Here is a 23762-nt window from a genome sequence, read left to right as displayed (position 1 = left end):
AAAAATACGACACAGAAATAAAACGGGAACAAATGACAACATTAAGAACATTAATTATTTTGGAAGGAATAGTAGCATTCTTTAAGTTAAAGAGATCACTGAATAATGAAGAAAAAAATAAAGGTACATTAGGAAGGTACTGTAAAGCAGGGGGCGCAGGAAAGACGCGAATATTGTTTTTTCCAAGTAACGTTATTTTGCCGTCGTAATTTTTTCGATAGTTTAGTATTCCCGGGTTAAGTAAAAGATCCGTTTCATAAGGCAAATAAGAATGTCGAGGGCTATTGTTTGAACGGTAGAGTGAAAGTTCAAAAAGGAAATGGCATTGTTTTAATTGGAAATAGTTCTACAAATCTAAGCAATATTGAAAAGCTGTTTTTACCGGTTGACGAAATAAGCAAAGCGCCCTTAAGTAAAAGAGCCGCTTTATAAGGCAAATAAAAATGTCGAGGGCTATTGTTTGAACGTCAAACTGAAAGTTTAACAAGGAAATAGTGCAGTTATAATTGGAAAGAGTTCAGAAATCAATAAACAATATTGAATACCTGTTTTTACCGACTGACGAAAAAAAGCAAAGCGCCCTTAAGTATAAGAGCCGCTTTATAAGGCAAATAAGAATGTCGAGGGCTATTGTTTGAACGGCAGAGTGAAAGTTTAACAACAAGGAAATAATGTAGTTATAATTGGAAATAGGCGGTGGAGCGGCACCTGGCGGCGGGGCAGGGTGGCGGCGGGTGGCGGCGGCGGGTCGATACGGGAAGCCGCCGCGCAGGCGGGGGCGCGGAGCGCGGCGCGGGGCGGGGGGCGCGATGCACCCCATCCCTGTCCGCCGCCCGCGGAAAGTGCAAGTGGGGCGCACTTTCTCTACTAGCACACTTTCTCCCCCCTCCCGCGCCAGCCCCGCCGCCCCCCGCCGCCGCGCCCTGCCGCGCCCGGCCCCAGCCCCGCCGGCCCTAATGGATGCGGCACATTTCACTTTCTGCGCAGTTCCCCTGTCCGGCCGGTGCAATATGCGACCTACGTACTTCGGCGATAGCTCGTTTTACGACGCGAGTGTGAAAGGGAGATCGATTATCGGCTCTGAAAAACCTATCGGATGAGCGCTCCGTGCGTGCGCTTCCCGAAAAGACAAAGACATGCTGCTGCAGCGATTTCTACGTAACATATAAAATAATCGTGATATATCAAAACTTCAAATATTTGGGAATTAAATATTTCAATAAACTCCGTAAAGAAATTTAAAAAATAGAAGATATAAAAATTTTTAAGAAAAAATTAATGCCCATTACATATAAATCTTTAAAAAATATATAAAAAAAAGACTATTATACCATTAATTATATAAAACATTAAACTTCTCCAAGCACAAGAGCTCAGTCTCTTTTTTGGAGAGGCACATCGAATCTAAAACTGTAAGTTTGCCATATATATAAATGTTTAGAAATTGTATGTTGTACTTAAAAATGTAACTTTATGAAATAAAAATAAATAAAAATGAAATAAAAAAATCGTACGGTACCCTGAGTGCCTTTCGTGAAAGGTACTCTAAGTACCTTTCTTTTTTTAAATCGTGTATAACGCGATTTTTCAAAAAAAATATATCTACACAAATATCTAGCTAGACGGCATTCTATCCAATTTTGAATAAATTACACATAAAACTTTCTCTTTTTTGTAATAAAAGTTATGAATTTCATTTACAAAGACTTTTTGTGAAACTCTTTTTTTTTGGGTGAATTAAACCCTAAACCATCCTACTAGAAACGGTGTGACCAAACATTCTTTTAAAAAATACGACCTAGAAATAAAACGGGAATAAATAAAGATAATTAAAAACTTTTATTATTCAAGAAGTAATGGTAACATTCTTTGAGTTTAAAAGATTACGTAATAATGAAAAAAATAAGAGTACATTAGGTACTGTGAATCAGCGTGTGCAGGAACGACGCGATCATTGTTTTTTTCCAGGAATCGTCATTTTCGCCGTAGTTTTTTTTACGAAATTTTAGGATTCTAGGGTTAAAAATGATCACATAAATAATTATTAATTTGTCCGCCTCCGTAGTGTAATGGTCAGCACGCTCGGCTACCGTTCTGGAGGTCCCGGGTTCGATTCCCAGAGGGGTCAAATAAATATAAGTGTTTTTTTCAATGTAATATTTATTCAGTATTGCCCTGGACTGGTACCTGAAGCGGAGGGCCGATCACCTTTCCTTCATGTGTAAACGATCAAGATAACTCTGCGTTTATATGACGCAGTGCCCTTTGCACCATTGGGGTGCGGATAAGGGTTTATTATTATTATTATTAGTATTAAATTATTAAACTCGAGTAAATGAGGAAAGATGTATTCCGTATCGTTAAAGAAAGTCAGTATTCCCATAAGATTTATCTCGCACATATATCGGGAAGCATTTAACACATATAAGACAGTTAAATAAAATTTATTTCTTGAATGTTTTTTTTTTTTTAAATAACATTTTCATATGGTGTGCGGAGTGCGTGGAAGTTTTTGGCATCGTAAGGGAAGGGTAATTAACTATAACCTAGCTATGAATATTTCAATATTTTAGAATTAGTACATAAACCCTGTTGATGACAAGGTTCTTGTCGAAACCGGTTGGAAAAAGAGTACCAATAAAAAGTGGTTAAAACAAAGTTGTTTTATTTTATAAAGTTTAAATAGAATTGAGGTTATACGTTCTCAAATACAAGTTGTCAGGACACAATCGTTTCGGAGAGACTAGCGGCTCGGGTGTTTCTAGAATCTAATTTCCGGTCTCGGCCAATTTTGCATATTCCCCCATGGCATCCTACGGGGTTCTTTGTGTTTCAATTTCAATAATTCCATAACCCTTCGCTAACAACTGAGAGCTACGTCAGCCCTCGTGACAGTTTCCCCTCCGTATCGCGACCAGCCGCAGTGTTTTAGTTCAAATGGCAAACATTGGACTGTGTGAAGCTAAACACACAAATCTGATGAATGCACGCAGTACACGCCAGTCTGCAGTATCATTGAATTGGTATTATCGTATCTTTCACGAGGTGAGAATGTATGGGAAGGATAATCAGGCATATTTCCAATGCATTTGAAAGGTACTCGGGATATTCAGGTATATTTCCAATGCAATTGAAAGTTACTCGGGATAATCAGGCATATTTTCAATGCAATGGAAAGGTACTCAGGATAATCAAGCATATTTCCAATCCAACTGAAAGGTACTCAGGATAATTAGGCATATTTCCAATGTATTTGAAAGGTACTCAGGATAATAAGACATATTTCCAATACAATTGAAAGGTACTCGGGATAATCAGGCATATTTTCAATGCCATTGAAAGGTACTCAGGATACTCAGGCATATTTCCAATGCAATTGAAAGGTACTCATGATAATTAGACATGTTTCCAATGCAATTGAAAGGTACTCACGCACTGTGCCAGTAACGTCGAAAGTTAAGGCGTGTAAACCAGAAATAATATGAAAAGCTTTTTAAACATAAATCATATGTTTCTACATTCTGTATTGAAGAAAAAAACGTAATGTGTACGGATACCATACATATACTACATGTCATTCATTATTATTAGTCTTCATTTGTATGCATGTTATTTTTAAGCATTTATGGACTGGTCAATGTCAACACGATATTTCTCCTTTACACGTGTGCCAGGTACATTTTGATTTTATTGATATTGATTTTTTATGAAATTATAATAGCTTACGCTATAGTAAATCATATAATGGCAAACATAAATAAAATTGTCTCTGTATTGACATCTCAACGTAGATGAGCAATAATTTGGAAGTCTCGGTATTTACAAGGCTAACGACCTGTCATAGGCTGGATTAAGTGATCACTTTTTAAACGTGTAACATAAAGAATTTTACTTGTGATTGACAACTACACGACTCAAATTTCGAAAGTTGTAAATATCCTTTAATTGCCTCCTTCTTTCACATGTGAGTTCTCGGGACCATCTATGGTTGAGTTGAGTTAGTTTTTTTACTAAGCTGAGACCTTCACTTATGATTTAACCATCATAATATTTTGAGTGTGCACAAATCTTTGTTCACAAATCTGAGTTTTTCCACAAAGGAGTTATTTATATTGACATCTCAACACAGAAAAGAACTCATTTCGCTCACTCCTTTCAAAAACGTCATAAACAAAAAATTGTAAATTTTCAGTTTTGCATGTTTTCGGAATGCCCAGAAAATGAACTATATCCCAGCAAAAGAGGCATATTTTTAACTTAATATTTACCCGCTACAGGGCAGAAAGTGTTGTTTTTGCATTTTGAAGAAAAGGTATTGTTTAATTATTTTTGTTAATATACTAAATATTTTTCAAATGGAGAAAAAACCTTCAGGTTTTACCAAAAAAGATCTGTTGCACAGTAAAAAGTTCAATAACTGGCTTGATATTTATTTTTAATACATTGTATTATATTTTTAAACTTGAAAAACGTTCTCCTGAATAATCAAGTTTTTTTATTTATGACGTTCTTGAAAGGAGTGAGCGATTTGTGGAAGAAGGTTTCAATTTAAAAAATATATACTTGAGTGGACAAACCCAGATTTGCGATCAAAGTTTTGGACACACTCAAAATATTATGAAAATTGTCTTTGTTTAGAAAGTAAAAAGCTCATTTATAAAGCTCAATATCTGAAAGTTTTTTTATAACTTATGACAAGATACGCGATCACAAGATGAAGTTACTCGAATAGTTCAAAGAAATATATAAAATTCAAATATGTAAATAATAAATTTTCATCATAACTCAATGTGTTATTTTGTTAATGATATAGAAAGTACCTTTACATGAATATATAATAAAGCTGAACAAGTTTCACGAAGAAATCTCAAAATAAGAAGAATTAATGATATATTTGTAATATAAATGACAGATAATCGATTCTGGAATATGAATAAAAAATTTATGTAAATGACGAAAAACATCTATGGTTATTTGAAGTGAGATGCAAAGATAATTTATTCTAGCATTTTCCTCTCATAATATTATGAAGATACTATGCCGCGCAATGTTTGGTATCCAAAACACTATTTACATAATGAGCCGTATTAGTACCTAACCACCTTGAAAATTATTCCGATCGAACGAACAAAAACTGTATGCTGCCAAAACATCAAAGATTTTTCCGAAACAACTACTGCCACTGATATTTTATGTCGTAATATTAAAATTAAGGAAAGTTAGGGATAAACATATCGCTGGTTAAATGCCAAAGGGCCACAACGCAAAAAAAAACTATTGCAAAAATGGTATCTAAATCGTCAACATTTTTATATTCGAAAAAGACACCCATGATCCTAACGTATGAAATGTCCATTTCATTTAGAATCATGGGTGTCTGGTTGTCTTTTTCGAATAAGAAAATGTTGACGATTTAAATACCATTTTCGGAATAAAGATATTTTTTTGCGTTTTAGCACTTTGGCATTTAACCAGCGATATATTAGAAACGTTGTCTTTTCGAATTATTGTGCGTACGTGAAAAATAATATGGGAAAATATTTATTCTAAGATTTAAAATATATGGAATACTGTTTGCAGTATTGCGTAGAAATGCGTGGTGTGATGTTAAGGACGATGTCCTACACATTACCATTCACGGCACCAATTATCGGTTATCAAAATGATTGTCAAGAGCAGGTTTTACAAGAAGCCGTTAAGTACACAAATGTAAATTCAAGGTTTTAAGAACTGAAATCTTTTTGTCGTCTCCATTTGCATAACAGATTCTCGCGCAGTCCGCGGACCTCGGGGGGCCCCTGTGTGGACAGGTGTACTACACTTTTCCACAAGTTTCGCTTTTCCATATTTTCCGCTAAGATCACCGCGCTGCACTGTCACTGCGAACTTTGTACTGAATCAAAGACGGTTACTATTGCTTCCCTGCAAAGTAAAAACACCAATCTCCGTCAATGTTAAGCGTTGAATGTCATTAGCGTGGAAGTTCCCCGTATAAAACCGGTGACAAAATGTAGCATTATTGGCATATCAATAAATTGTACGTATTATACACTATAATTTTAGTTTAAGAGTTTTTACTTTAATGTGAGTTTTAGGGTTCCCGGTCAGATCACCGGACAACTGATACCTTAGCGCTTCCCACGAGTAGAACAAACTCTTAACAAGGTTTCTATATTTATCGTTCATCAAAATTGGACATTCTACTCGACATTTACAGCACTGAGATCGCGTACATAGTAAGTCGATATTCATATGGTGGTGAGTCCCAATTTTCACATAATTTATCTTGGACTTGAGCTTTGATCAATCCCTTTTCCCATTTTCCTCCCTCCCGCCTCTCTTCCAGGTATTCATATTAAATTACATATGAGAAATTTTGTAACTGTAATATTACAAATACCTGTTTTTTGTTACCCATTAATGTAATCGTATTTATATAACTGGTCTGTAAAATATCCAAAAAATAAAATAATACTAGCAAGGCAGACTAGATGACTTAGGACTTTGATCGATATAAGCAAGAGATTTCAAGGAAAATCGAAAAATTTGACAATTATGAAAGTAATATCTAATTGAGTATATACACGTACACGTAGAATAAAGCTGTTTACGTATTTAAGTAACGCGCATTCTAGTCCGCCGCAACGGGCATACAATAGTCTCGAGTACCGCAGTCAGCATAAGACACAAAAGTGCCTGCCGTTAGAATAAATCAAAAGGAGAGAAAAGCAAAAATTTACACACAAGGCGGGTGTTTGTTGACAAGTCTCCGGCTGTGGTAAAAAATCCGCCATTATGCGGGAGGCTCCATTCTCGGGTGGATGACATGTCAAAAGATTTCTCGGCCAGAGATCCGTCACCGGCCATTGTCTCGGCGGAACATGCGTGAAATGTGCCGATATGTGAATTCAGAATAGACGTATTTTCACGCACGCTAATGAGAAGAGACATGGGCTACGGACGTATGTATGGTACTCCTCCACTTACCTTCACAGAACAGCGTGACATCGGCGAGGCTCTCCGATTTGAATAAATTTGAAAAGGCTGTCGCGAGATTTGAACCGAAGCTGTTCCACTTTAGACAGAACTGCTGCTGCGAGTCCATCCCCGGGCCGCCTAGAATGTCTAATCTGAAAAAATAAATCATTTTTAACATCAATCATTTTAACATCATTAAATAAAAAACATTCCTATTATCTGAACCGGTAATATCATAATTCTTACATTATTTTTTAACATCTCATCAAAGATGAAGAAGAATATGGAAGTCTGGGCATTTACGGGGCTGACAACTCACCAATAGATGTCTCACCAATAAATGTCTCTAGTGAAGTTCTAGTGATTCAAGAACAACGTTTCGAAATTGGTTCATATATATAGAACTTTCAAAAATTTGAGTAGTGTGGTTGTCAATAATGGGTGGAATTGGTGAATGTTACACGTGTGTAAAGTGCTCACTTAAATCAGCCTATGACGGTAATCAGCCCCGTAAATGCCCAGACTTCCATATTCTTCTTCATCTTTGATGGGTTGTCAAAAAATAATATAAGTAATTACTCCTATAATTGGAGATAATCCAGATTTGTGAACAAGTATTTGGACAAATTAAAAATGTTGCAAAACATAAATCTCAATAGAATAAATCGTAAATACGTGAAAAATATGTAGATATATGTTCGTATTTATATGTTCGTATAAAATCATATTTTCGAGTGAATAGAATAAACGAAAACAATAGGTTTACGTACAAAATATGTACTACATACACGTAGGAGATAAAGCTAAGAACATAATATTTTTATCGGTATTTGTAGGTAACCACATTACTAAAATGTGTAAAGATAAGAGCGAGAATGGGCAGACATATAGATGAATATAATTATAGCATAAATGTAAAATAATATATTTGTAATATTGCAGGCCCTACATACGCGACATATGCTAAGTGATAATGTAACATGAACTGATGGGACGTACATATAAATATTGGGAAACTAGGTCACAAAAATTTGTTCATTCATGAGCGAGACAGCGTTAATGCGGACTATCAGTCGATACGCGGAAGGCACGAATATGTCCCGAGATACTTTTATCACTACTTGTCCTACCATATACAATGAAAGACTATTTTAAAGATAACCCAATAAAAAAACATCAAAACGTAGTGTTGATAATTGAAAATTCTATTAAATATTAAATGCCAAATTATGGCGTCAAATAAATTTTTAAAAAAGTATTATTTTTTGACATTTCATCAAAGATGAAGAAGAATATGGAAGTCTGGGTATTAACGGGGCTGACGTCAGCCCCGTAAATGCCCAGACTTCCATATTCTTCTTCATCTTTGATGAGATGTCAAAAAATAATATGAAAACTAACTTCTATAATTGGAGATAATCCAGATTTGCATTTGGACACATTCAAAATGTTGTAAAAAAATACGTATTATTTTTAACCGTATTGCATATCATAATATTACGTATCATAATATTACGTAACTACACAGTGTCGCCTCCGCGGTGTTAAGCTACCGTTCTGGAGGTCCCGGTTCGATTCCCAGAGGAGGGATTTATTGTAAATAAATAAAAGTGATTTCACACCATAATTTAATTTAATATTACTTTGGACTGGTCTGTGAAACGCAGGAATGATCACCTTGCTTTCGTATAAGTAACGATCAAGATAAAACTGCATCATAACGATGGAGTGCCCTATGCACCATTAATAGCGAATAAATGTTATAGGAAAAAAAGTATTTTATTATTTTTTAAGTTTCGTACTGAAATTTCTTAATGCAACTGCATTTTATATAATAAAACAACAACAATATATGTAGTTTTTTCACTTTGAATGTTAAACAAACTACATATTAGTTGTTTGTACATAAAATAATTACACTGCAATTGTAAATCAATAAACAAACGGGATATTCTACCTCCTGTTAATTCGTAAATACCAAATTTATATAATGATTACACGTCAATATCGTGTGTGGATGTCGGATATTCGGTCATTCGGCTCCTGATTTAATTCCTCGAGCGACATATCGCTCACTCCTTTCAAGAACGTCATAAATCAAAAAACTTGATTTTTCAGGAGAACGTTTTTAAAGTTTAAAAATATAATACAATGTATTCAAAATAAATATCAAGCCACTTATTGAACTTTTTACTGTGCAACAGATCTTTTCAGGTAAAACCTGAAGGTTTTTTCTCCATTTGAAAAATATTAAGTATATTTAAAAAAAATAATTAAACAATACTTTTTCTTCAAAATGCAAAAACAACACTTTCTGCCCTGTAGCGGGTAAATATTAAGTTAAAAATATGCCACTTTTGCTGGGATAAAGTACATTTTCTGGGCATTCCGAAAACATGCACAACTGAAAATTGACGATTTTTGATTTATGACGTTCTTGAAAGGAGTGAGCGATATATGTATGTATATGCAAAAGTTTTTTTTTTATGTAGGTAAAATAATATTTTACAAAAACTAAATTGTTAGATAAACCAAAAACTCTATTATTTATTTTTGTTTTATTATCTAAAAAATAATAATAAAAATAAAACAAAAACAAATATGATGCTTGGGAAAGAGAGACATTACTTTAAAATCAGTAAACTCGGAAATTTACGAAACCATTAAATAATGTAAATTTAAATTATCATTGAAATAACGTAATGCTAATTTTCATTAAATTTGTAAACAAAATTTCTTTATTGTATGTATCCCTGAAATACGAATCGCTTATTAAAATTTTGAACCGATTGAAAGATTACATAGAAAGGGCTCGCGATACGGATTTTTTTAAATATGCTGAAAGATGTAAACGGAAGGTAGATTTCCAGGAAGTGGGCAGCACGAGGAAGGAGCAGACGGAAGGGCCGTAAATTCCCAGCCAGACTGGCGGGGCGGGAGCAGGGGCGGGGGCGGGGGCGAGCGGCCGGGCGGCGGGGGCGGCCCGCCCTGCGCCCTGCCGCCCAGCCGGCCCGCTCTTCCTGCCCGAGCCGCAAGGTCGTCTGGCGGAGGCTAACGAACCAAGGCAAGGCGCGTGTGACACAATATGCACAAATCGATAACCTGGGCGGGGGCGCTGAGCGGGATAAGCCGCCCCTCCCGGAAGGGAGCCCCGAGAAGCGGGACATCTCGGCCAGACGCTGGACCAACTGCCTCGCGATGGAAGGGTTGGGGAAGGCGCTAAATATTAACTCACTTCCGGGAACTGGTAAACATCATCCTCTTGACTCCCGTTAGCTTTGAAACAATGTACATATATATATATATATATATATATATATATATATATATATATATATATATATATATATATATATATATATATATATATATATATATATATATATATATATATATATATATATATATATATATATATATATATATATATATGTATATATATATATATATATATATATATATATATATATATATATACATATATATATATATATATATATATATATATATATATATATATATATATATATATATATATATATATATATATATATTTATACTGTTTTATTGTTCATTTCTTTTATAACACACCGTTTCAAGGGGTATCCATCGAAAGTATATTTTTATATATATTATATTTAACTCTGATTATGAAACATAATTTTGAGTGTTTCCATAACACTAATTACTAAATATGTATAACGCGATACGGGAAATCGACCAGTTAATATAATGAAAAAAATACCACAGATATAAATTATTAAATATTTTCATTCATTATCTCATATCTACATCAAATAGTGCAAGGGGTGCTGAATCAGAATCCAATCTCGTATCGCTCCGGGTAAAACAACAATACTGAAGCTGTTCCCCATCTGGATACAACCCTGGATCTCACTAACCTCACTTGTTACGAAGGTGGACTGTATAAAAACGTTTCCCATGCCCTTTGCAAATATGTATTTACACAATTTCCTTAAGTATTAAGTAAGCCCGTGTGTGGTAAACTCAATATAAACAGACGACCAGACGAAGTTCGCGATGAATTTTAAGTCCACGAAACTTTTCGCGTGCGGTTTTGATTTCGCAAAGTATCACCTTCTCACTTAAACCCTTTACTGTGTCGTAAAGTATTTACGCGAGAAACACAGTTTGTGCATTACGCAAAAAGCTTTCTTCGAAATAAATAACGGGCATGTATGTATGGGAGCCGCAAAAGGGAGGCGAGGCGCAATTATCTCCAAGACAGGGTTTTAAGTATGATGTTTTATTTTTTAATTTCTCGAATAAGAAGAGATCGTTAGTATTAAAAAAACGATTAAAAACTTTTGATAAAAAGCGAAAAGTCTACATTCCACATACCTAACAGAATGGGAAGCTAATATAATTTTAGATTTACGTGTTTTTACTCTCAACTATTTGCAGTTACAAAAAAAGTTAAATAACACTCTCCTTATCATTCGTCATTTTATTACCATAAACCACAAAGTTTACAACGCTTTTAATATACAAAAAACAGTGTTTGCTAAAGCAGTCAAAAGATATTTTATAATTGTTTGTAGTGAATTCGTGTTTCGTTTGTAGTATCTATCAATGTTTTTATTAATATCAACGTTCACCTAACTGTCATAAGTTGCGCTTGCTCAAATTTTACAGCAGGCGGTATTTGTATGTATTTGTGGTCATTAGTACTAATTTAATATGAAATGTAAATAATGCATGTGCACGTTTAGAAAATACAAAATCGTTTCTAAATGAAATTTCTAAAAAAAATGTTAACGACGGTAAGTCAGGAGAGATATCATATGACGACGATGTATCAACATATATACTGCATACATATTATATACATCATATAAAAAATAATTTCGACCATTTAACTTACATACAACGGTACCTTTTTATTGGTTTATTGATTGTAACTACTTAGTCTCAAAACATTTTTTCCTCGAATTGCAAATCTGACTTTATAAGTATTTTATTAGTTACAAATTTATAAGACGTGCTAGCGCTAGTTTAAAAATATTTCATAACATTGTATGGTCAGGTATAAATCGTCTAAAAACAAAACATACATTAGAAGTGAACCACATTATTTTACTATGTTATAAGTATACTTAGTTAAGTACATAGAGTTATTCAATGTGACAAGCAAAGGACAATTCGTATCAGTACTGGAAAACCCCTCAACGGTTGAAAAACCAAATCGATACCGTCGATGTTCACACTTGTTTCGCTTCAATATGCGTACATAATCCAAACATCTGTTCATATATTTTATATACAACTGGCCATGACCTATTTTCTACGAAGGAACTCGTCTCGATAGCCAAAAAAACATTCGGTGCGTAAAAATAAAGAAACAAAGGTAAACTCGGGTCTTTAGAGATTAGAATTATGCGTGCTATTAAAGACTGGTCGTAACAGATTCCGAGCTAAAGTCGCGATCCGAGCGAGTAGCCTGGAAAATGTGCGAGGGAGACGAAGAGAAAGAGAGTCGGCTGGCGCGGGAAAGAAGCCCGCGCCGAGATGTTACCAAGAAAGCTTTCGGCACAAGCGTTGTAATTGCAGCATTGCAACACCGTTTGATAAATGACCGGGCCCGAAGTGAGTGAACTGCAACAAGGCGGGAAAAGAAAGTCCGCCGGCCAGGTACGTAGTACGTAGTACGTAGTAGGTAGTGCGTATTTGTTTATGGCCCTCCCGTATACTTTTAATGTTCTTGGGAACGCTAGAGACTGCGCGGATATTCTCACGCGGTACGGTCGCCTAGAGGTATATGGGAGCACCTACCCAAATTTCGTAGGTAGCGGGTCAGTGTTAGTTGCGGCGCGCGGTTATTTTCATCGGTAGAAATTACACAAAGAAGTGGACGCTCATTATACGGAAAACACACAAAGGAAAATAAAAACATCTCATTAAAAAGGCAGGAAAAGCGTATGCTTACGAATGAAGTTCCATAATAACAATAAATGTATATTTTTAATGGACTAATGAACGAATCTCTCTGAGAAAATCAAATGCATGAATAAATTATGAATCCTACATATGTACAAATGACCATAATATAATAATACACAGTACCTATTAATTAAATATGGATAAGCCGACAAAAGTATGTTATAGGAAAAGAAAATTAATACTTGTATTAGTATGTCTTGAGAATTTTTTTTCATCATTCTACGGTTCCTAAAAATGTTAATTAGTTAACTCAGGCATTATAAAATATACATATATAACATATGTGGCTCCAATTTCGCATGATTCAACACTCGCACGCTTTCAAGAATGTTCGAAAGTCAAGGAAAACCCACATGTTTATTTCTAAGTTAGCTTGTTAGTTAGTTAACACTAATAAAAGTACAAATAAACATAGCCCGAATAACTGGGGATAAAAAAATATTTATAAAAATGAATAAAAATATAAAATCACATTGCAAATCATAAATTTAAAAAACGCATTACTATTTATTTTTAAAGCAACATTGAGATACATGTAATTGTTTAGAGTAAAATACATATAATAAATCCTATTTAGGAATCAAATAGATACCTATGGAATATTCTTTAGCAAGAGAGCGGCATCTCAGTTTAATGTTGCCAAAAATAAATGAAACAAAAAAATGACCATTATAACGACCAATTGTCCAAAAAATTCCAGTATTCAAAATAGTTCCATAAACTACAGTAACATACCACAGTGCTGTGTTGTTATTATAGATATTGTAGTATGAATAAAAAATGCCGCAGACATATTTTTTTATGGTAAATTAAAAAACAAATTAATGATATGGCAGTGGTAGTATAATAATAATAATAAAACCCTTATCCGCACCCCAATGGTGCATAGGGCATTGCATTATATAAACACAGTATTATTTTGATCGTCAACACACAAAGGAAAGGTGATCAGCCCTCCGCTTCAGGTACCAGTCCAGGATAGTATTGAATAAATATTAGAGTGAAAAAATCACCTATATTTATTTGACCCACCCTGGGAATCGAACCCGGGACCTCCAGAACGGTAGCCAAGCGTGCTGACCATTACACTACGGAGGCAGACGAGTGGCAGTGGTAGGGAGGAGGAGAATCGAAAGGGTAAATTTAACAAGAAGCAAATTAAGCTAATATAACCGTGAAATTAAATGAGGCCCAAAAATAAACAGCAGCTAATTTCAAATTGCCGCCGATTTATCGTTACAAAGAAAAAAAAAACAAGAACAAAAAATCGGTATTTTTAAACATATAATACTCAAAATAGGATAAATTGTATAGACACATTACCGTTATGAAAATGTACGAATTATAAACTTATTGACTTATATATGATAATTATTATAGTTATTCTCTTGGGATTCAGTTATCCGAAAGTCCTCATTATTTTCGTATAAATCTGGTAGGCATTGAAATGGCTGTCAAAACTCCTAGATACAAAGAGTAATCACTAAACTTATATTAACCAAAGAGAAAGGAAATATCATCATAATATTGTATTTTAATAGTGCACGCACAATTAGTAATTAATTAATATGTTGAAAACACAACAAAATAGATATTGACCATGCAACTTGTTTTACATTAAAACAATTTTAAATGATGATAAACTTTAAGTATTAAAATGAAATTATACGTAATTTATAATCGATAGTTAAACAGTGGAATTCTTAATGTATCTTTCATGTTCCGGAGAAAACTACTCACCTTTGGCAGTTATAAAGAAGAGTACCAAAAACTTGTTGTTTTGTCGTTTGTCCAGTTTGGTTCGGCGAATGAGTGGATTTTGGGAACAAACATTAGCCATGGTCGCTGGTTACTGGCTACAAGGAGGTACCCGCTAGCAGATACCTAATATCTTCTAATCAGAATCTAACTGCCGCGCTGGAGGAATGCGATTGGCCAGCATGACGTCACTGACACGTGTCCGCACCGCCAACCGACGCCACCACGCACAAACTACAGGCTCTCTAAGGCTTTAGGCTAGATAATTTGCGATAGATTTTATATTATAAGCGCGTTGTTAAAAAAACGGCGTCACTATAATAAAAGTGTGACGATACTGCTGGATAATTTTTTAGCAGATTTAATAAACAAGAATCCAAATGAGAAATTTCTTGAAATCATAGAGAAAACTAAGCTATTTTAAAGAATATTTCAAGCTAAACTGTATGCTTTTCATGATGAATGCATGTTAAGGAGACGAAGGGGGATGAGACAGGATCTGGATAGTGAAAATCCTGACCAAGTTAACTCGAGAATCATTCTATATGTTGCTCGTGTTCATGATTGGCTCGACATTGCCCATCTATTGCCCATCTAAACTAAAATATGGAAATAGGAACAATATTTCGATTTGTTGGGTAATATATCCAAAATTAAACAAGGTTTATTTGGTTGAATTCTACATTTATTTATGTATATTTTAATACGTGACGCGTTTCGTCTTCTTAGGACATTATCAAACACTTTTTGATAATGTCCTTAGAAGACGAAACGCGTCGCGTATTAAAATAAGCATAAATAAATGTAGAATTCAACCAAATAAACCTTGTTTTGTTTTGGATATATCACCCAACAATTCAATATGCAATTCTACCAACTGTCTGCAGTTCCAATAAATATTTTGACTGTATAGATATTTAGTAACAATTTAACAAGTCTTATATATTGTAGATAATAATATTATGTGTGAAGTTAAAGAGCGTTGCAATTAAATAATACGAATGTTCACATGTAGTTTGTTCTGTGTAGATTTACAGCTGAGTCAAGAGACTGTATGATATCTACGTGTCTCAGCTGTGTTAGCTAAAAGTTGCTTGTTTAGTATACCTAGCTACTAACTACGAACTACGAAATAATAATTGACAACAACCTACGATGTAAATATGTACCCAATATGGACAATTTATTACGACATAGAGTTGGATGAACGCATTACGTACGATTTAAACAATTAGGTCAGCGTCATTACCCCAATTTAATAACGTTTCCCCTATTTATGTTTTTATTCATTCGAAACCTTATTTATCGATGCGAACTGAAGCATTTGATAATCATTTTTAAGCAATAATTTAATTAAAATCAAAATCTGGATTATCTCCCTGTAATTGGAGATAATCCAGATTTTGTGAACAAGTATTTGGACACACTCAAAATGTTGTAAATAAATTATCTGGTCAAATTATAAGCTTAATAATAAAAATGAAAATGTTATTTTCTGGCGTTTCTCATGTGTGTGATTATAATCCAGGATTCGGACCTCACATACTAATATAAGAGTTTCTGCTTAGTAAAAAGCTTCTTTACATCTCACCAATAGATGTCTCTAGTGAAGTTCTAGTGATTCAAGAACAAGGTTTCTAAATTGGTTCATATATATAGAACTTCCAAGTATTTGAGTAGTGTGGTTGTCAATAATGGGTAGAATTGGTGAATGTTCCACGTGTGTAAAGTGATCACTTAAACCAGCCTATGACGGTCGTCAGCCCCGTAAATGCCCAGACTTCCATATTCTTCTTCATCTTTGATGAGATGTCAAAAAAAAAATAATTTAAGCACTATACAAACTACTACCAACATTAATGATTAGCAAAAAATTAAGACGAAAAAGGACAGGACTACAAAAAAATTGTGAATTTATATTGAGCCACCCAAGACAGGGACGAATACTCTCAAGTGACAGTCAACGTCGGGAGGACCTGACAAGGAGCAAATTTTCGCGAGTTACGAGTTTGAATAGACAATACGGCCCTGTACTTTCATAAAGCATTCATACAAAAATCTATTTCATAATAATTATCACAATTTAAAAATATTTTATTACAAAGACAAAAATAAATGATATATTTTTTTCTTAAAAAATGTTATTGTGATAACGATTTTAAATACAACTACGATTGAAAGAGCAATTCTAAATTTGCGCAAAAAAGATTCTCATATGTTAAAATTGCTTTTTTAACGTAATCCAAAAAGCCTCTGTCTAGGATATTAATATATCTATGAATCTAATGAATTCAGGTACGTCATCATTAAGTTTTGTTTATCAGTGATCAAAAGAATTTATTTCTAAACCGTGGTGTTACCAAATGCCAGAGAAGAAAAGTACTTTATATTCCACACCGTTTTTGTTCTTTCTTCTTTTTAGTGTGTCCATCAATAGTCCAAACTCGTTCTCCAACGCACCTTTCAATGTTCGTGATAATAATTAATGATCGAACATTAGAAATGCAGTTATAATAGCTGCACATCATAATGAAACTTCAAATCGTTTCCATTTCGGTATCCGAGTGCTGGCTCTACGCGAAATGGCCTTTGTAATTGCCGAGTACTTTAAAAGTACGCGCAATGTACTTATAAGCCCATCGTGCATTAACTGTTCAAGGCAGTAGATTGTGAACATGATTGCCAGTGGCATAGATGAGTGATAAAAAATAACGAAATTCAATGTATAAAATAATAATGCAGTGGAACCTCTCATAACGAGCAAAATTCGTTCCAGAATCTTACTCGTTACGCGATATTTTTTTTTTGTTTTCACTGGCGCGGAAGTCCCGGTTCTGAAGTTAATGTCGTGAAAAGGGGGACTTGACCATTCTCTGTAATTCGTAATACGAAATGTCACACCTTAAGGGAGCTACTTTTTTGCATTTTCTTTTGCTCGATATGCGAATTACTCGTTATGACAGATGCTCGTTATGACAGATGCTCGTCATGAGAGGTGCTCGTTATGAAAGGTTCCACTTTTTTTGTTTTATTAAATCTACTTACAGTTTAAGTAGCAAAAATATTATTACGAAGACTTCTGCTTTTCGGCCGTTTTAACAGTTTTCGTTCATCATTTTCATCATTTCTTAAGTTAGTTTACAATAAATTAGGTTTAAATTAACTATTAATTTAGATTCAACAGTCTTATTTTGTTTCAACATTTTTATATTTAGTAAACATTTACATTTTTAAACTACAACAACTTTTGTACAAACGATAGCGTTAAAAAGTGGCTTTGCAGAAGACATCGGTCGTTATAAAATGGTTTGTACAGAATTGCAATTTAGCTTTTCAATTTTTTTTTAAATAAATAATTCCAATTATTATTAAGTATAATATAATATTATTACTTATTTCAAAAAATTGATTTCCTTAGTAAATCATTACCAACACAAAAAATACGTTTAAAGTGAAGAAAAAAAAAGAAAATAACTCGAACGGTACAAAAAAAGTTAGTAATTGTACTTGTTAATTTTATAACTTTATTCAGACTGTCGTCTTAATAGTCAGATGGAGAATATGATAGTAAATTTTGTGTATTAAAAGCATTGTTATCTTTGTGGGTCTACATTCGACTTATGGTTTTTCCGAAATCGGTAGTCATGAAGCAGTGTTTTAAAGCGGTATTTATCACACAAAGCAAACGATGAATGATAAGGAGAGTGTTACTATGGTAGTTCCCTAATCTAAGGTAGTGATCATGCAATGCCGAAACGTGAAACGAATTCTCAAATGACTCCTGGGTGCGACCAAAACGTTATTCAGGTCAATATACGTTTGAGATTTAGGATACCTGCATTGGCCCGCCTGGAGTGAACGAACGGCTGCACGCAATCGGCAGTGCATTGCAACACCACGATTTTCCACTAGGTCCCGTTACACGGCCGGGATAAGGTTCTAGTACCTTCGGTAACGTTTCGCCACGGCAGCGGTCACTGACGCATAAACTATTGTTTTCTTCCGCAAGTATCCGAGCGAATCCGAGCCCAGCGCGCATACTCGACATTGTATCCTAAACAGTACCCGATGCGTCCGATGCAGTCGGCGCTCGGAGTGGCCTCATTCCCCGACTACGCTGGCGCTGCTACTCATAGGTACGAGTATGTCCAAGTACCTGCTAATATTTTAAGGTACGCCGTATGTAACCTTCACATTTATTTAGTTGTATTATTTCCTCGATAATTAAATCGGAATACAAAGAGTCATTATTTTTTACCCGAAATAATTTATTTAGAAATTTATAAAAAAATATTACTAATTATTTTCAATTCCGTAATTTGATTATTTTATTATATCTTCCCACCAATCAAAAATTATAACCTTCTTAATAATAATTACAACCTTTAATTGAGTCGGGTTGCGATCTCGTAGAACTATTTTTTGGACTTTGAGGCCCACGGATCGATTCCCACTATGTCATGACTTGATTCCCAATTTCAAATATAGATCGATTAAACTTACCTGGAAAAAGAATAAAGCAGACCTTAAAATACATTTTCAAACAAAAAATGTATGTCATGAAGATTTTTTTTTTATCTATTTTTAATGAAAAAAAAAGTAAAAGCATCATTTTAAAGCAAAATTTTAAGTCGTCAGAATTACATATTAAGTTAAAAATTCGTAGTATGAAAATTTAAATGGAAAATACAGGGATCGGCGATTTTCACAACGCCTTTGATACTGGATAAAATTTGATTTGTTTCGCTCGAAACACCGTTTACAAAAATAACCGTAGAGCCGTCGTTTATGTGAAGTTCCACGCAGCTTACGCACTGGTTATTTCTAGGCAGTGCCGTGACCCAAGGCTAGGAAGGTAGTACCACAAGTAGAGTCGTTTCCGAGTGAGAATAATAACGCAGTCTGCATCGCAAGCCGAGGTACGTAACAGCGGGTCGACTAGCGACCGTAGCAACTAGCTCGCTACGTGAAATTTAACGACCGGAACAAAGAATACGCATAAACAACGCGAGTAGGCTTCCACCTTCCACCACACCGCAGCGGAGCAATCGTTTTACTAAACTTATCTCGTACCATTTTAACGATCCCTTTGTGGCGGGTTTATTCGCAGGTGTAGGGCCCGCATACCCGATTCCGAGATGATGCGTTGGTCCACTGAGCACTGGCGTTAGCGCCAACACAATGGAGCCTAATAAAACGCGAAAGTTTGGTGAACTTTTATGGAGCCCTCGGATTTATAATAATAGTCGCGGTCCATTGTTCGACAAAAGCGTTTCCTCATTAATAAAACCTTACTCTTAATTATTTAATTAATTTAGTCGGACATGAGAATAAACAGTCATATTTCAACAATAATACAATGTAACAAAATATGTTGATAATTCAAACTAATTATAAAATATAAACTCTAAATTAGAAAAAAAAATCAAAAAACATACTAGCTCCATAATGATACCTACAAAGTACATAATATTATTTTAGTTCACAATAAAAAAAATTAAAACAGATTTTTTAAAAGTGAAAAAAAACGATAAATTAACATGAGTATGGAATTTCAAGGTCATAATTTATTATTAAATAGCTACAAATAATTCCATATTATTTATTTTATATGTTTTCAAGTGTTCAGATAATTGTTATATAATTGTGTTGTAACTAGAAGATACGTTTCAGAAAATCTTTTTTAATCCCGGGACCTATCTCGGGGTTGAGCATAAAGGATTTTAGTACTAGAAATTCTTTATTTATTTACAACATTTTGAGTGTGTCCAAATACTTGTTCACAAAATCTGGATTACCTCCAATTACAGAAGTCATTTTCATATTATTTTTTGACATCTCATCAAAGATGAAGAAGAATAAGTATAAGAATTTGAGTAGTGTGGTTGTCAATAATGGGTAGAATTGGTGAATGTTACACGTGTGTAAAGTGATCACTTAAACCAGCCTATGACGGTCGTCAGCCCCGCAAATGCCCAGACTTCCATATTCTTCTTCATCTTTGATGAGATGTCAAAAATAATATGAAAATGACTTCTTTATTTATAACAAAATTTACTTAAAAATATATTTTTTTAAATTCAATTTAACCTTTACGTCTATTGACAGATTAAAATTCACGGGACGAAAACGTCAAATACTGGAATGCAATTAATACATAATATGGACCCTCAATTGCGTAGGTATCTACCGTAATCCAATATGGAGTACACCCAATATGCGTCACTTTATCTACTTTGAATTTGTTTACAATAACATCAAAGTAATAACAAAGGAGTATTTACGCGCATTAATTATGTATAAAGCAGACACTAGGGTTAAGAAAGAGGGAAAGATGGAAAGCCCTTGACCTAAATAACCCCTTACAAATAAATAATGAACAGCCATCAATATCTACAGCATGGGTGGCCAACCTTTTAAGCAGTTGGGCCAGATTTTAGAAATGACATTTTACACCGGGCCGTATTACAATTTTTTTTGTACTATTCAAAGCAAACATATATACACATATATATATATATATATATATATATATATATATATATATATATATATATATATATATATATATATATATATATATATATATATATATATATATATATATATATATATGTATATATATATATATATATACATATATATTTACTTATTTCTTTTTTTTCAATGTACAACGAAAATGAGAATCAAACAAATTTATTAAATTTGAGTTAGGAGTACAAAAAATGATGAGAAAACTTCTCAGTTCTTCTGTTACTCTTCTCTTCTTTGGTCCAACGTTTTTACTACTTGACGCCATTATATGGGTCTTGAAATTATCACGATAGTGAAATACTTCTATATATGGGATATGATACGAACTAAGCACGGTGAAATGTTCTTTTGGTGGTTTTATGTACACTAAAAGAAAGAATATGTGAAATGCTCCGTGGGCCACAAGTAAACACCCGGCGGACCGTACGCGGCCCGCGGGCCGCGGGTTAACCACCCTTGATCTACAGGATTGAAACGTTTTAATAAAAATATATTATAATATTTACTACAGTTAACAAGAACCTACCGATTAAAGTTCAATAAAAAGTGAAAATAAATCATGAAATGATTTATTTGTTGCATTATTTTTACGTTAAACAGTTCTTGGAAAAGCCTAATTCAAATAGCAGTTAATTGATAAATCTATCACACAATATTTTTGTGAAAAGATTAAATAGGTGTTTAAAGTGCATTTGATAAATCGTGATAAACCAGACAGAGGTAAAAAAATATATGGAAAACAAACTGTTATGTGGTCAAATTGAATAATTTATGGTTTTTAATTTATAAAAAAATATATCGGGGGATTGATTACACACCTAGTTGATATTTTAAAAGGTTTCTATTTCATTTTTACGCCATTTTGTTTGAAGCGTAACGTATTTTTGTATAAACAAACTGATATGAGTAGTGCAATTCTTCCAAACCTTTTGAAAGAATCGCACAATTACTCACATCTGTTTGTTTACGTGTTTAAAGTATTTTTATAATAAAACGGAACTTATTAATGATATTTTAATATCGATGTTTATAAATTTATATATAAATACATACATTGTTTTCGTTTCCCTTTATTATTTTTAATACAGGGCAGTAAAGTTCGATTATCTGAGGAGCTAATAACATGAATGGAATCATGAAATGTCGCACGGTATTATTATCTTTTCTCCGAGCAACTAACCTTAAACGTAATAATGTGTTTATTTTTAAAACCCTAACATTAATATATCTGAGAGGTATTGTGTAGTTTAACAACACAATGTTTACAAGGTGTGAATATTTTCATTCATAAGCTGTATTTACCATAAAAGGCCGTGTGTAATACTAAAAATCAATAAAACATGCATTAAAAACATAAGTAAATAACAATATTTGTAAAAAAAAATTAAAAGCCTAATGCAATGAAATAAAGTACGTGATTTGAAAGTGTTAGCATAATGTTGAAACCTACAATAAACAGTAATTCAAGGCCCACAGCATACAAATTTATCATCAATTACGTATATTTGTAATATCAATATTGTACTTTGGTTTCTTCAAAGTGTATAAATTAATGGCAGCGGTTAAAAAAATGAAAGAAGTCATCATCTCGGCGAAGGTCAAGTGCGCGTGCGAGTGCGGCTCTGCCCTTCGAGACCAGTGGAAACCTTATATCGGGACCCGCTGCGGGGAAAAAGCCCTTCCGCATTCATTTGTAATTCGTGCTGTGCACAAAGCCCGAACAGAGAACAGAACACACCAAACTGAGGAAACTTGACATTGGCCTTATTCATTTTCGCGCGAAAGAGACAACTGCTACTCTCAAATGCGACACAAACAACAAAACCGTTTTCGGCGCACAGCTCGACGATCAAAACATAAAAAATGCTACGGTGTTATGATTACGGAGAGATAGATATTCATTTTGTAATATCGCCGCATAACATCACTCCGCCATACCCGATCCTCGCCGTGCCGAGAATTAGAAGCCAATAAGGAAAAAGTTCGGTAAAGTTTGTTGACCGAGCTCCAAGATGGGTGTATTGGAAACGCCTCGTTTTACGCGTTGCCTCTAAATGGCAGCGGGGCTAGGAACTAGAGTAGCATGCATCAGTCGAGTGAAGAAGGTTGCGCTAGTACCGGAGTCGGAGTGGGAGCGGAGAACACGTGGCCAGCCAGACCCGAACTGACAAACCTCTCCGCAAAATACTACTATCGCCGATCCGAATAAAAATCTTTCGGAAAATAAATAGCGACATTCCCTCATTACTATTCCGATCGCCGGAGTCCGAAACGGCTCCGGAATACCGGCCTAACCGGTCCTGCGAAATGGGGGTTTCGGGACGGTACCTACTACCAAAAGAGCAATAGCGAATCATTACAAACGAAATATGGAAATATGTTCTCAATTATGCAATTAACGAGCTCCCCAACATGTCAGTATTATGAAACTTGCGGAGCGACTTAAGATTTAAGAACACCGGTACAGTCGGCGGTATTTTAAATTATCCGAATTTAAAATAATATAGATTGTTTACGAATCTCAAAACTAC

General features: G+C 34.3%; 1 protein-coding gene across 5 annotated transcripts in view; it reads right to left on the bottom strand.

Annotated features, from left to right (window-relative positions):
- chinmo (Chronologically inappropriate morphogenesis) overlaps positions 1-23762 on the bottom strand; it is a 144968-nt gene that overhangs the window by 37240 nt on the left and 83966 nt on the right. For 4 of the 5 annotated variants that reach the window (XM_088266216.1, XM_088266214.1, XM_088266218.1 and 1 more), the window contains one exon: positions 6988-7130. In XM_088266216.1, the coding sequence (XP_088122342.1) occupies positions 6988-7105 (118 nt within the window). In that variant the 5' untranslated portion in view covers positions 7106-7130. The remainder of the gene's footprint in view (positions 1-6987; positions 7131-23762) is intronic. The other variant, XM_088266217.1, reaches the window with a different exon arrangement.

This window comes from Brachycentrus maculatus, unplaced genomic scaffold (genome assembly GCF_059751285.1).
Source record: "Brachycentrus maculatus isolate JH-2025_06_01 unplaced genomic scaffold, ASM5975128v1 h1tg000263l, whole genome shotgun sequence".
Lineage (NCBI taxonomy): Eukaryota > Metazoa > Arthropoda > Insecta > Trichoptera > Brachycentridae > Brachycentrus > Brachycentrus maculatus.
This window is presented reverse-complemented; position numbering and strand designations above follow the sequence as displayed.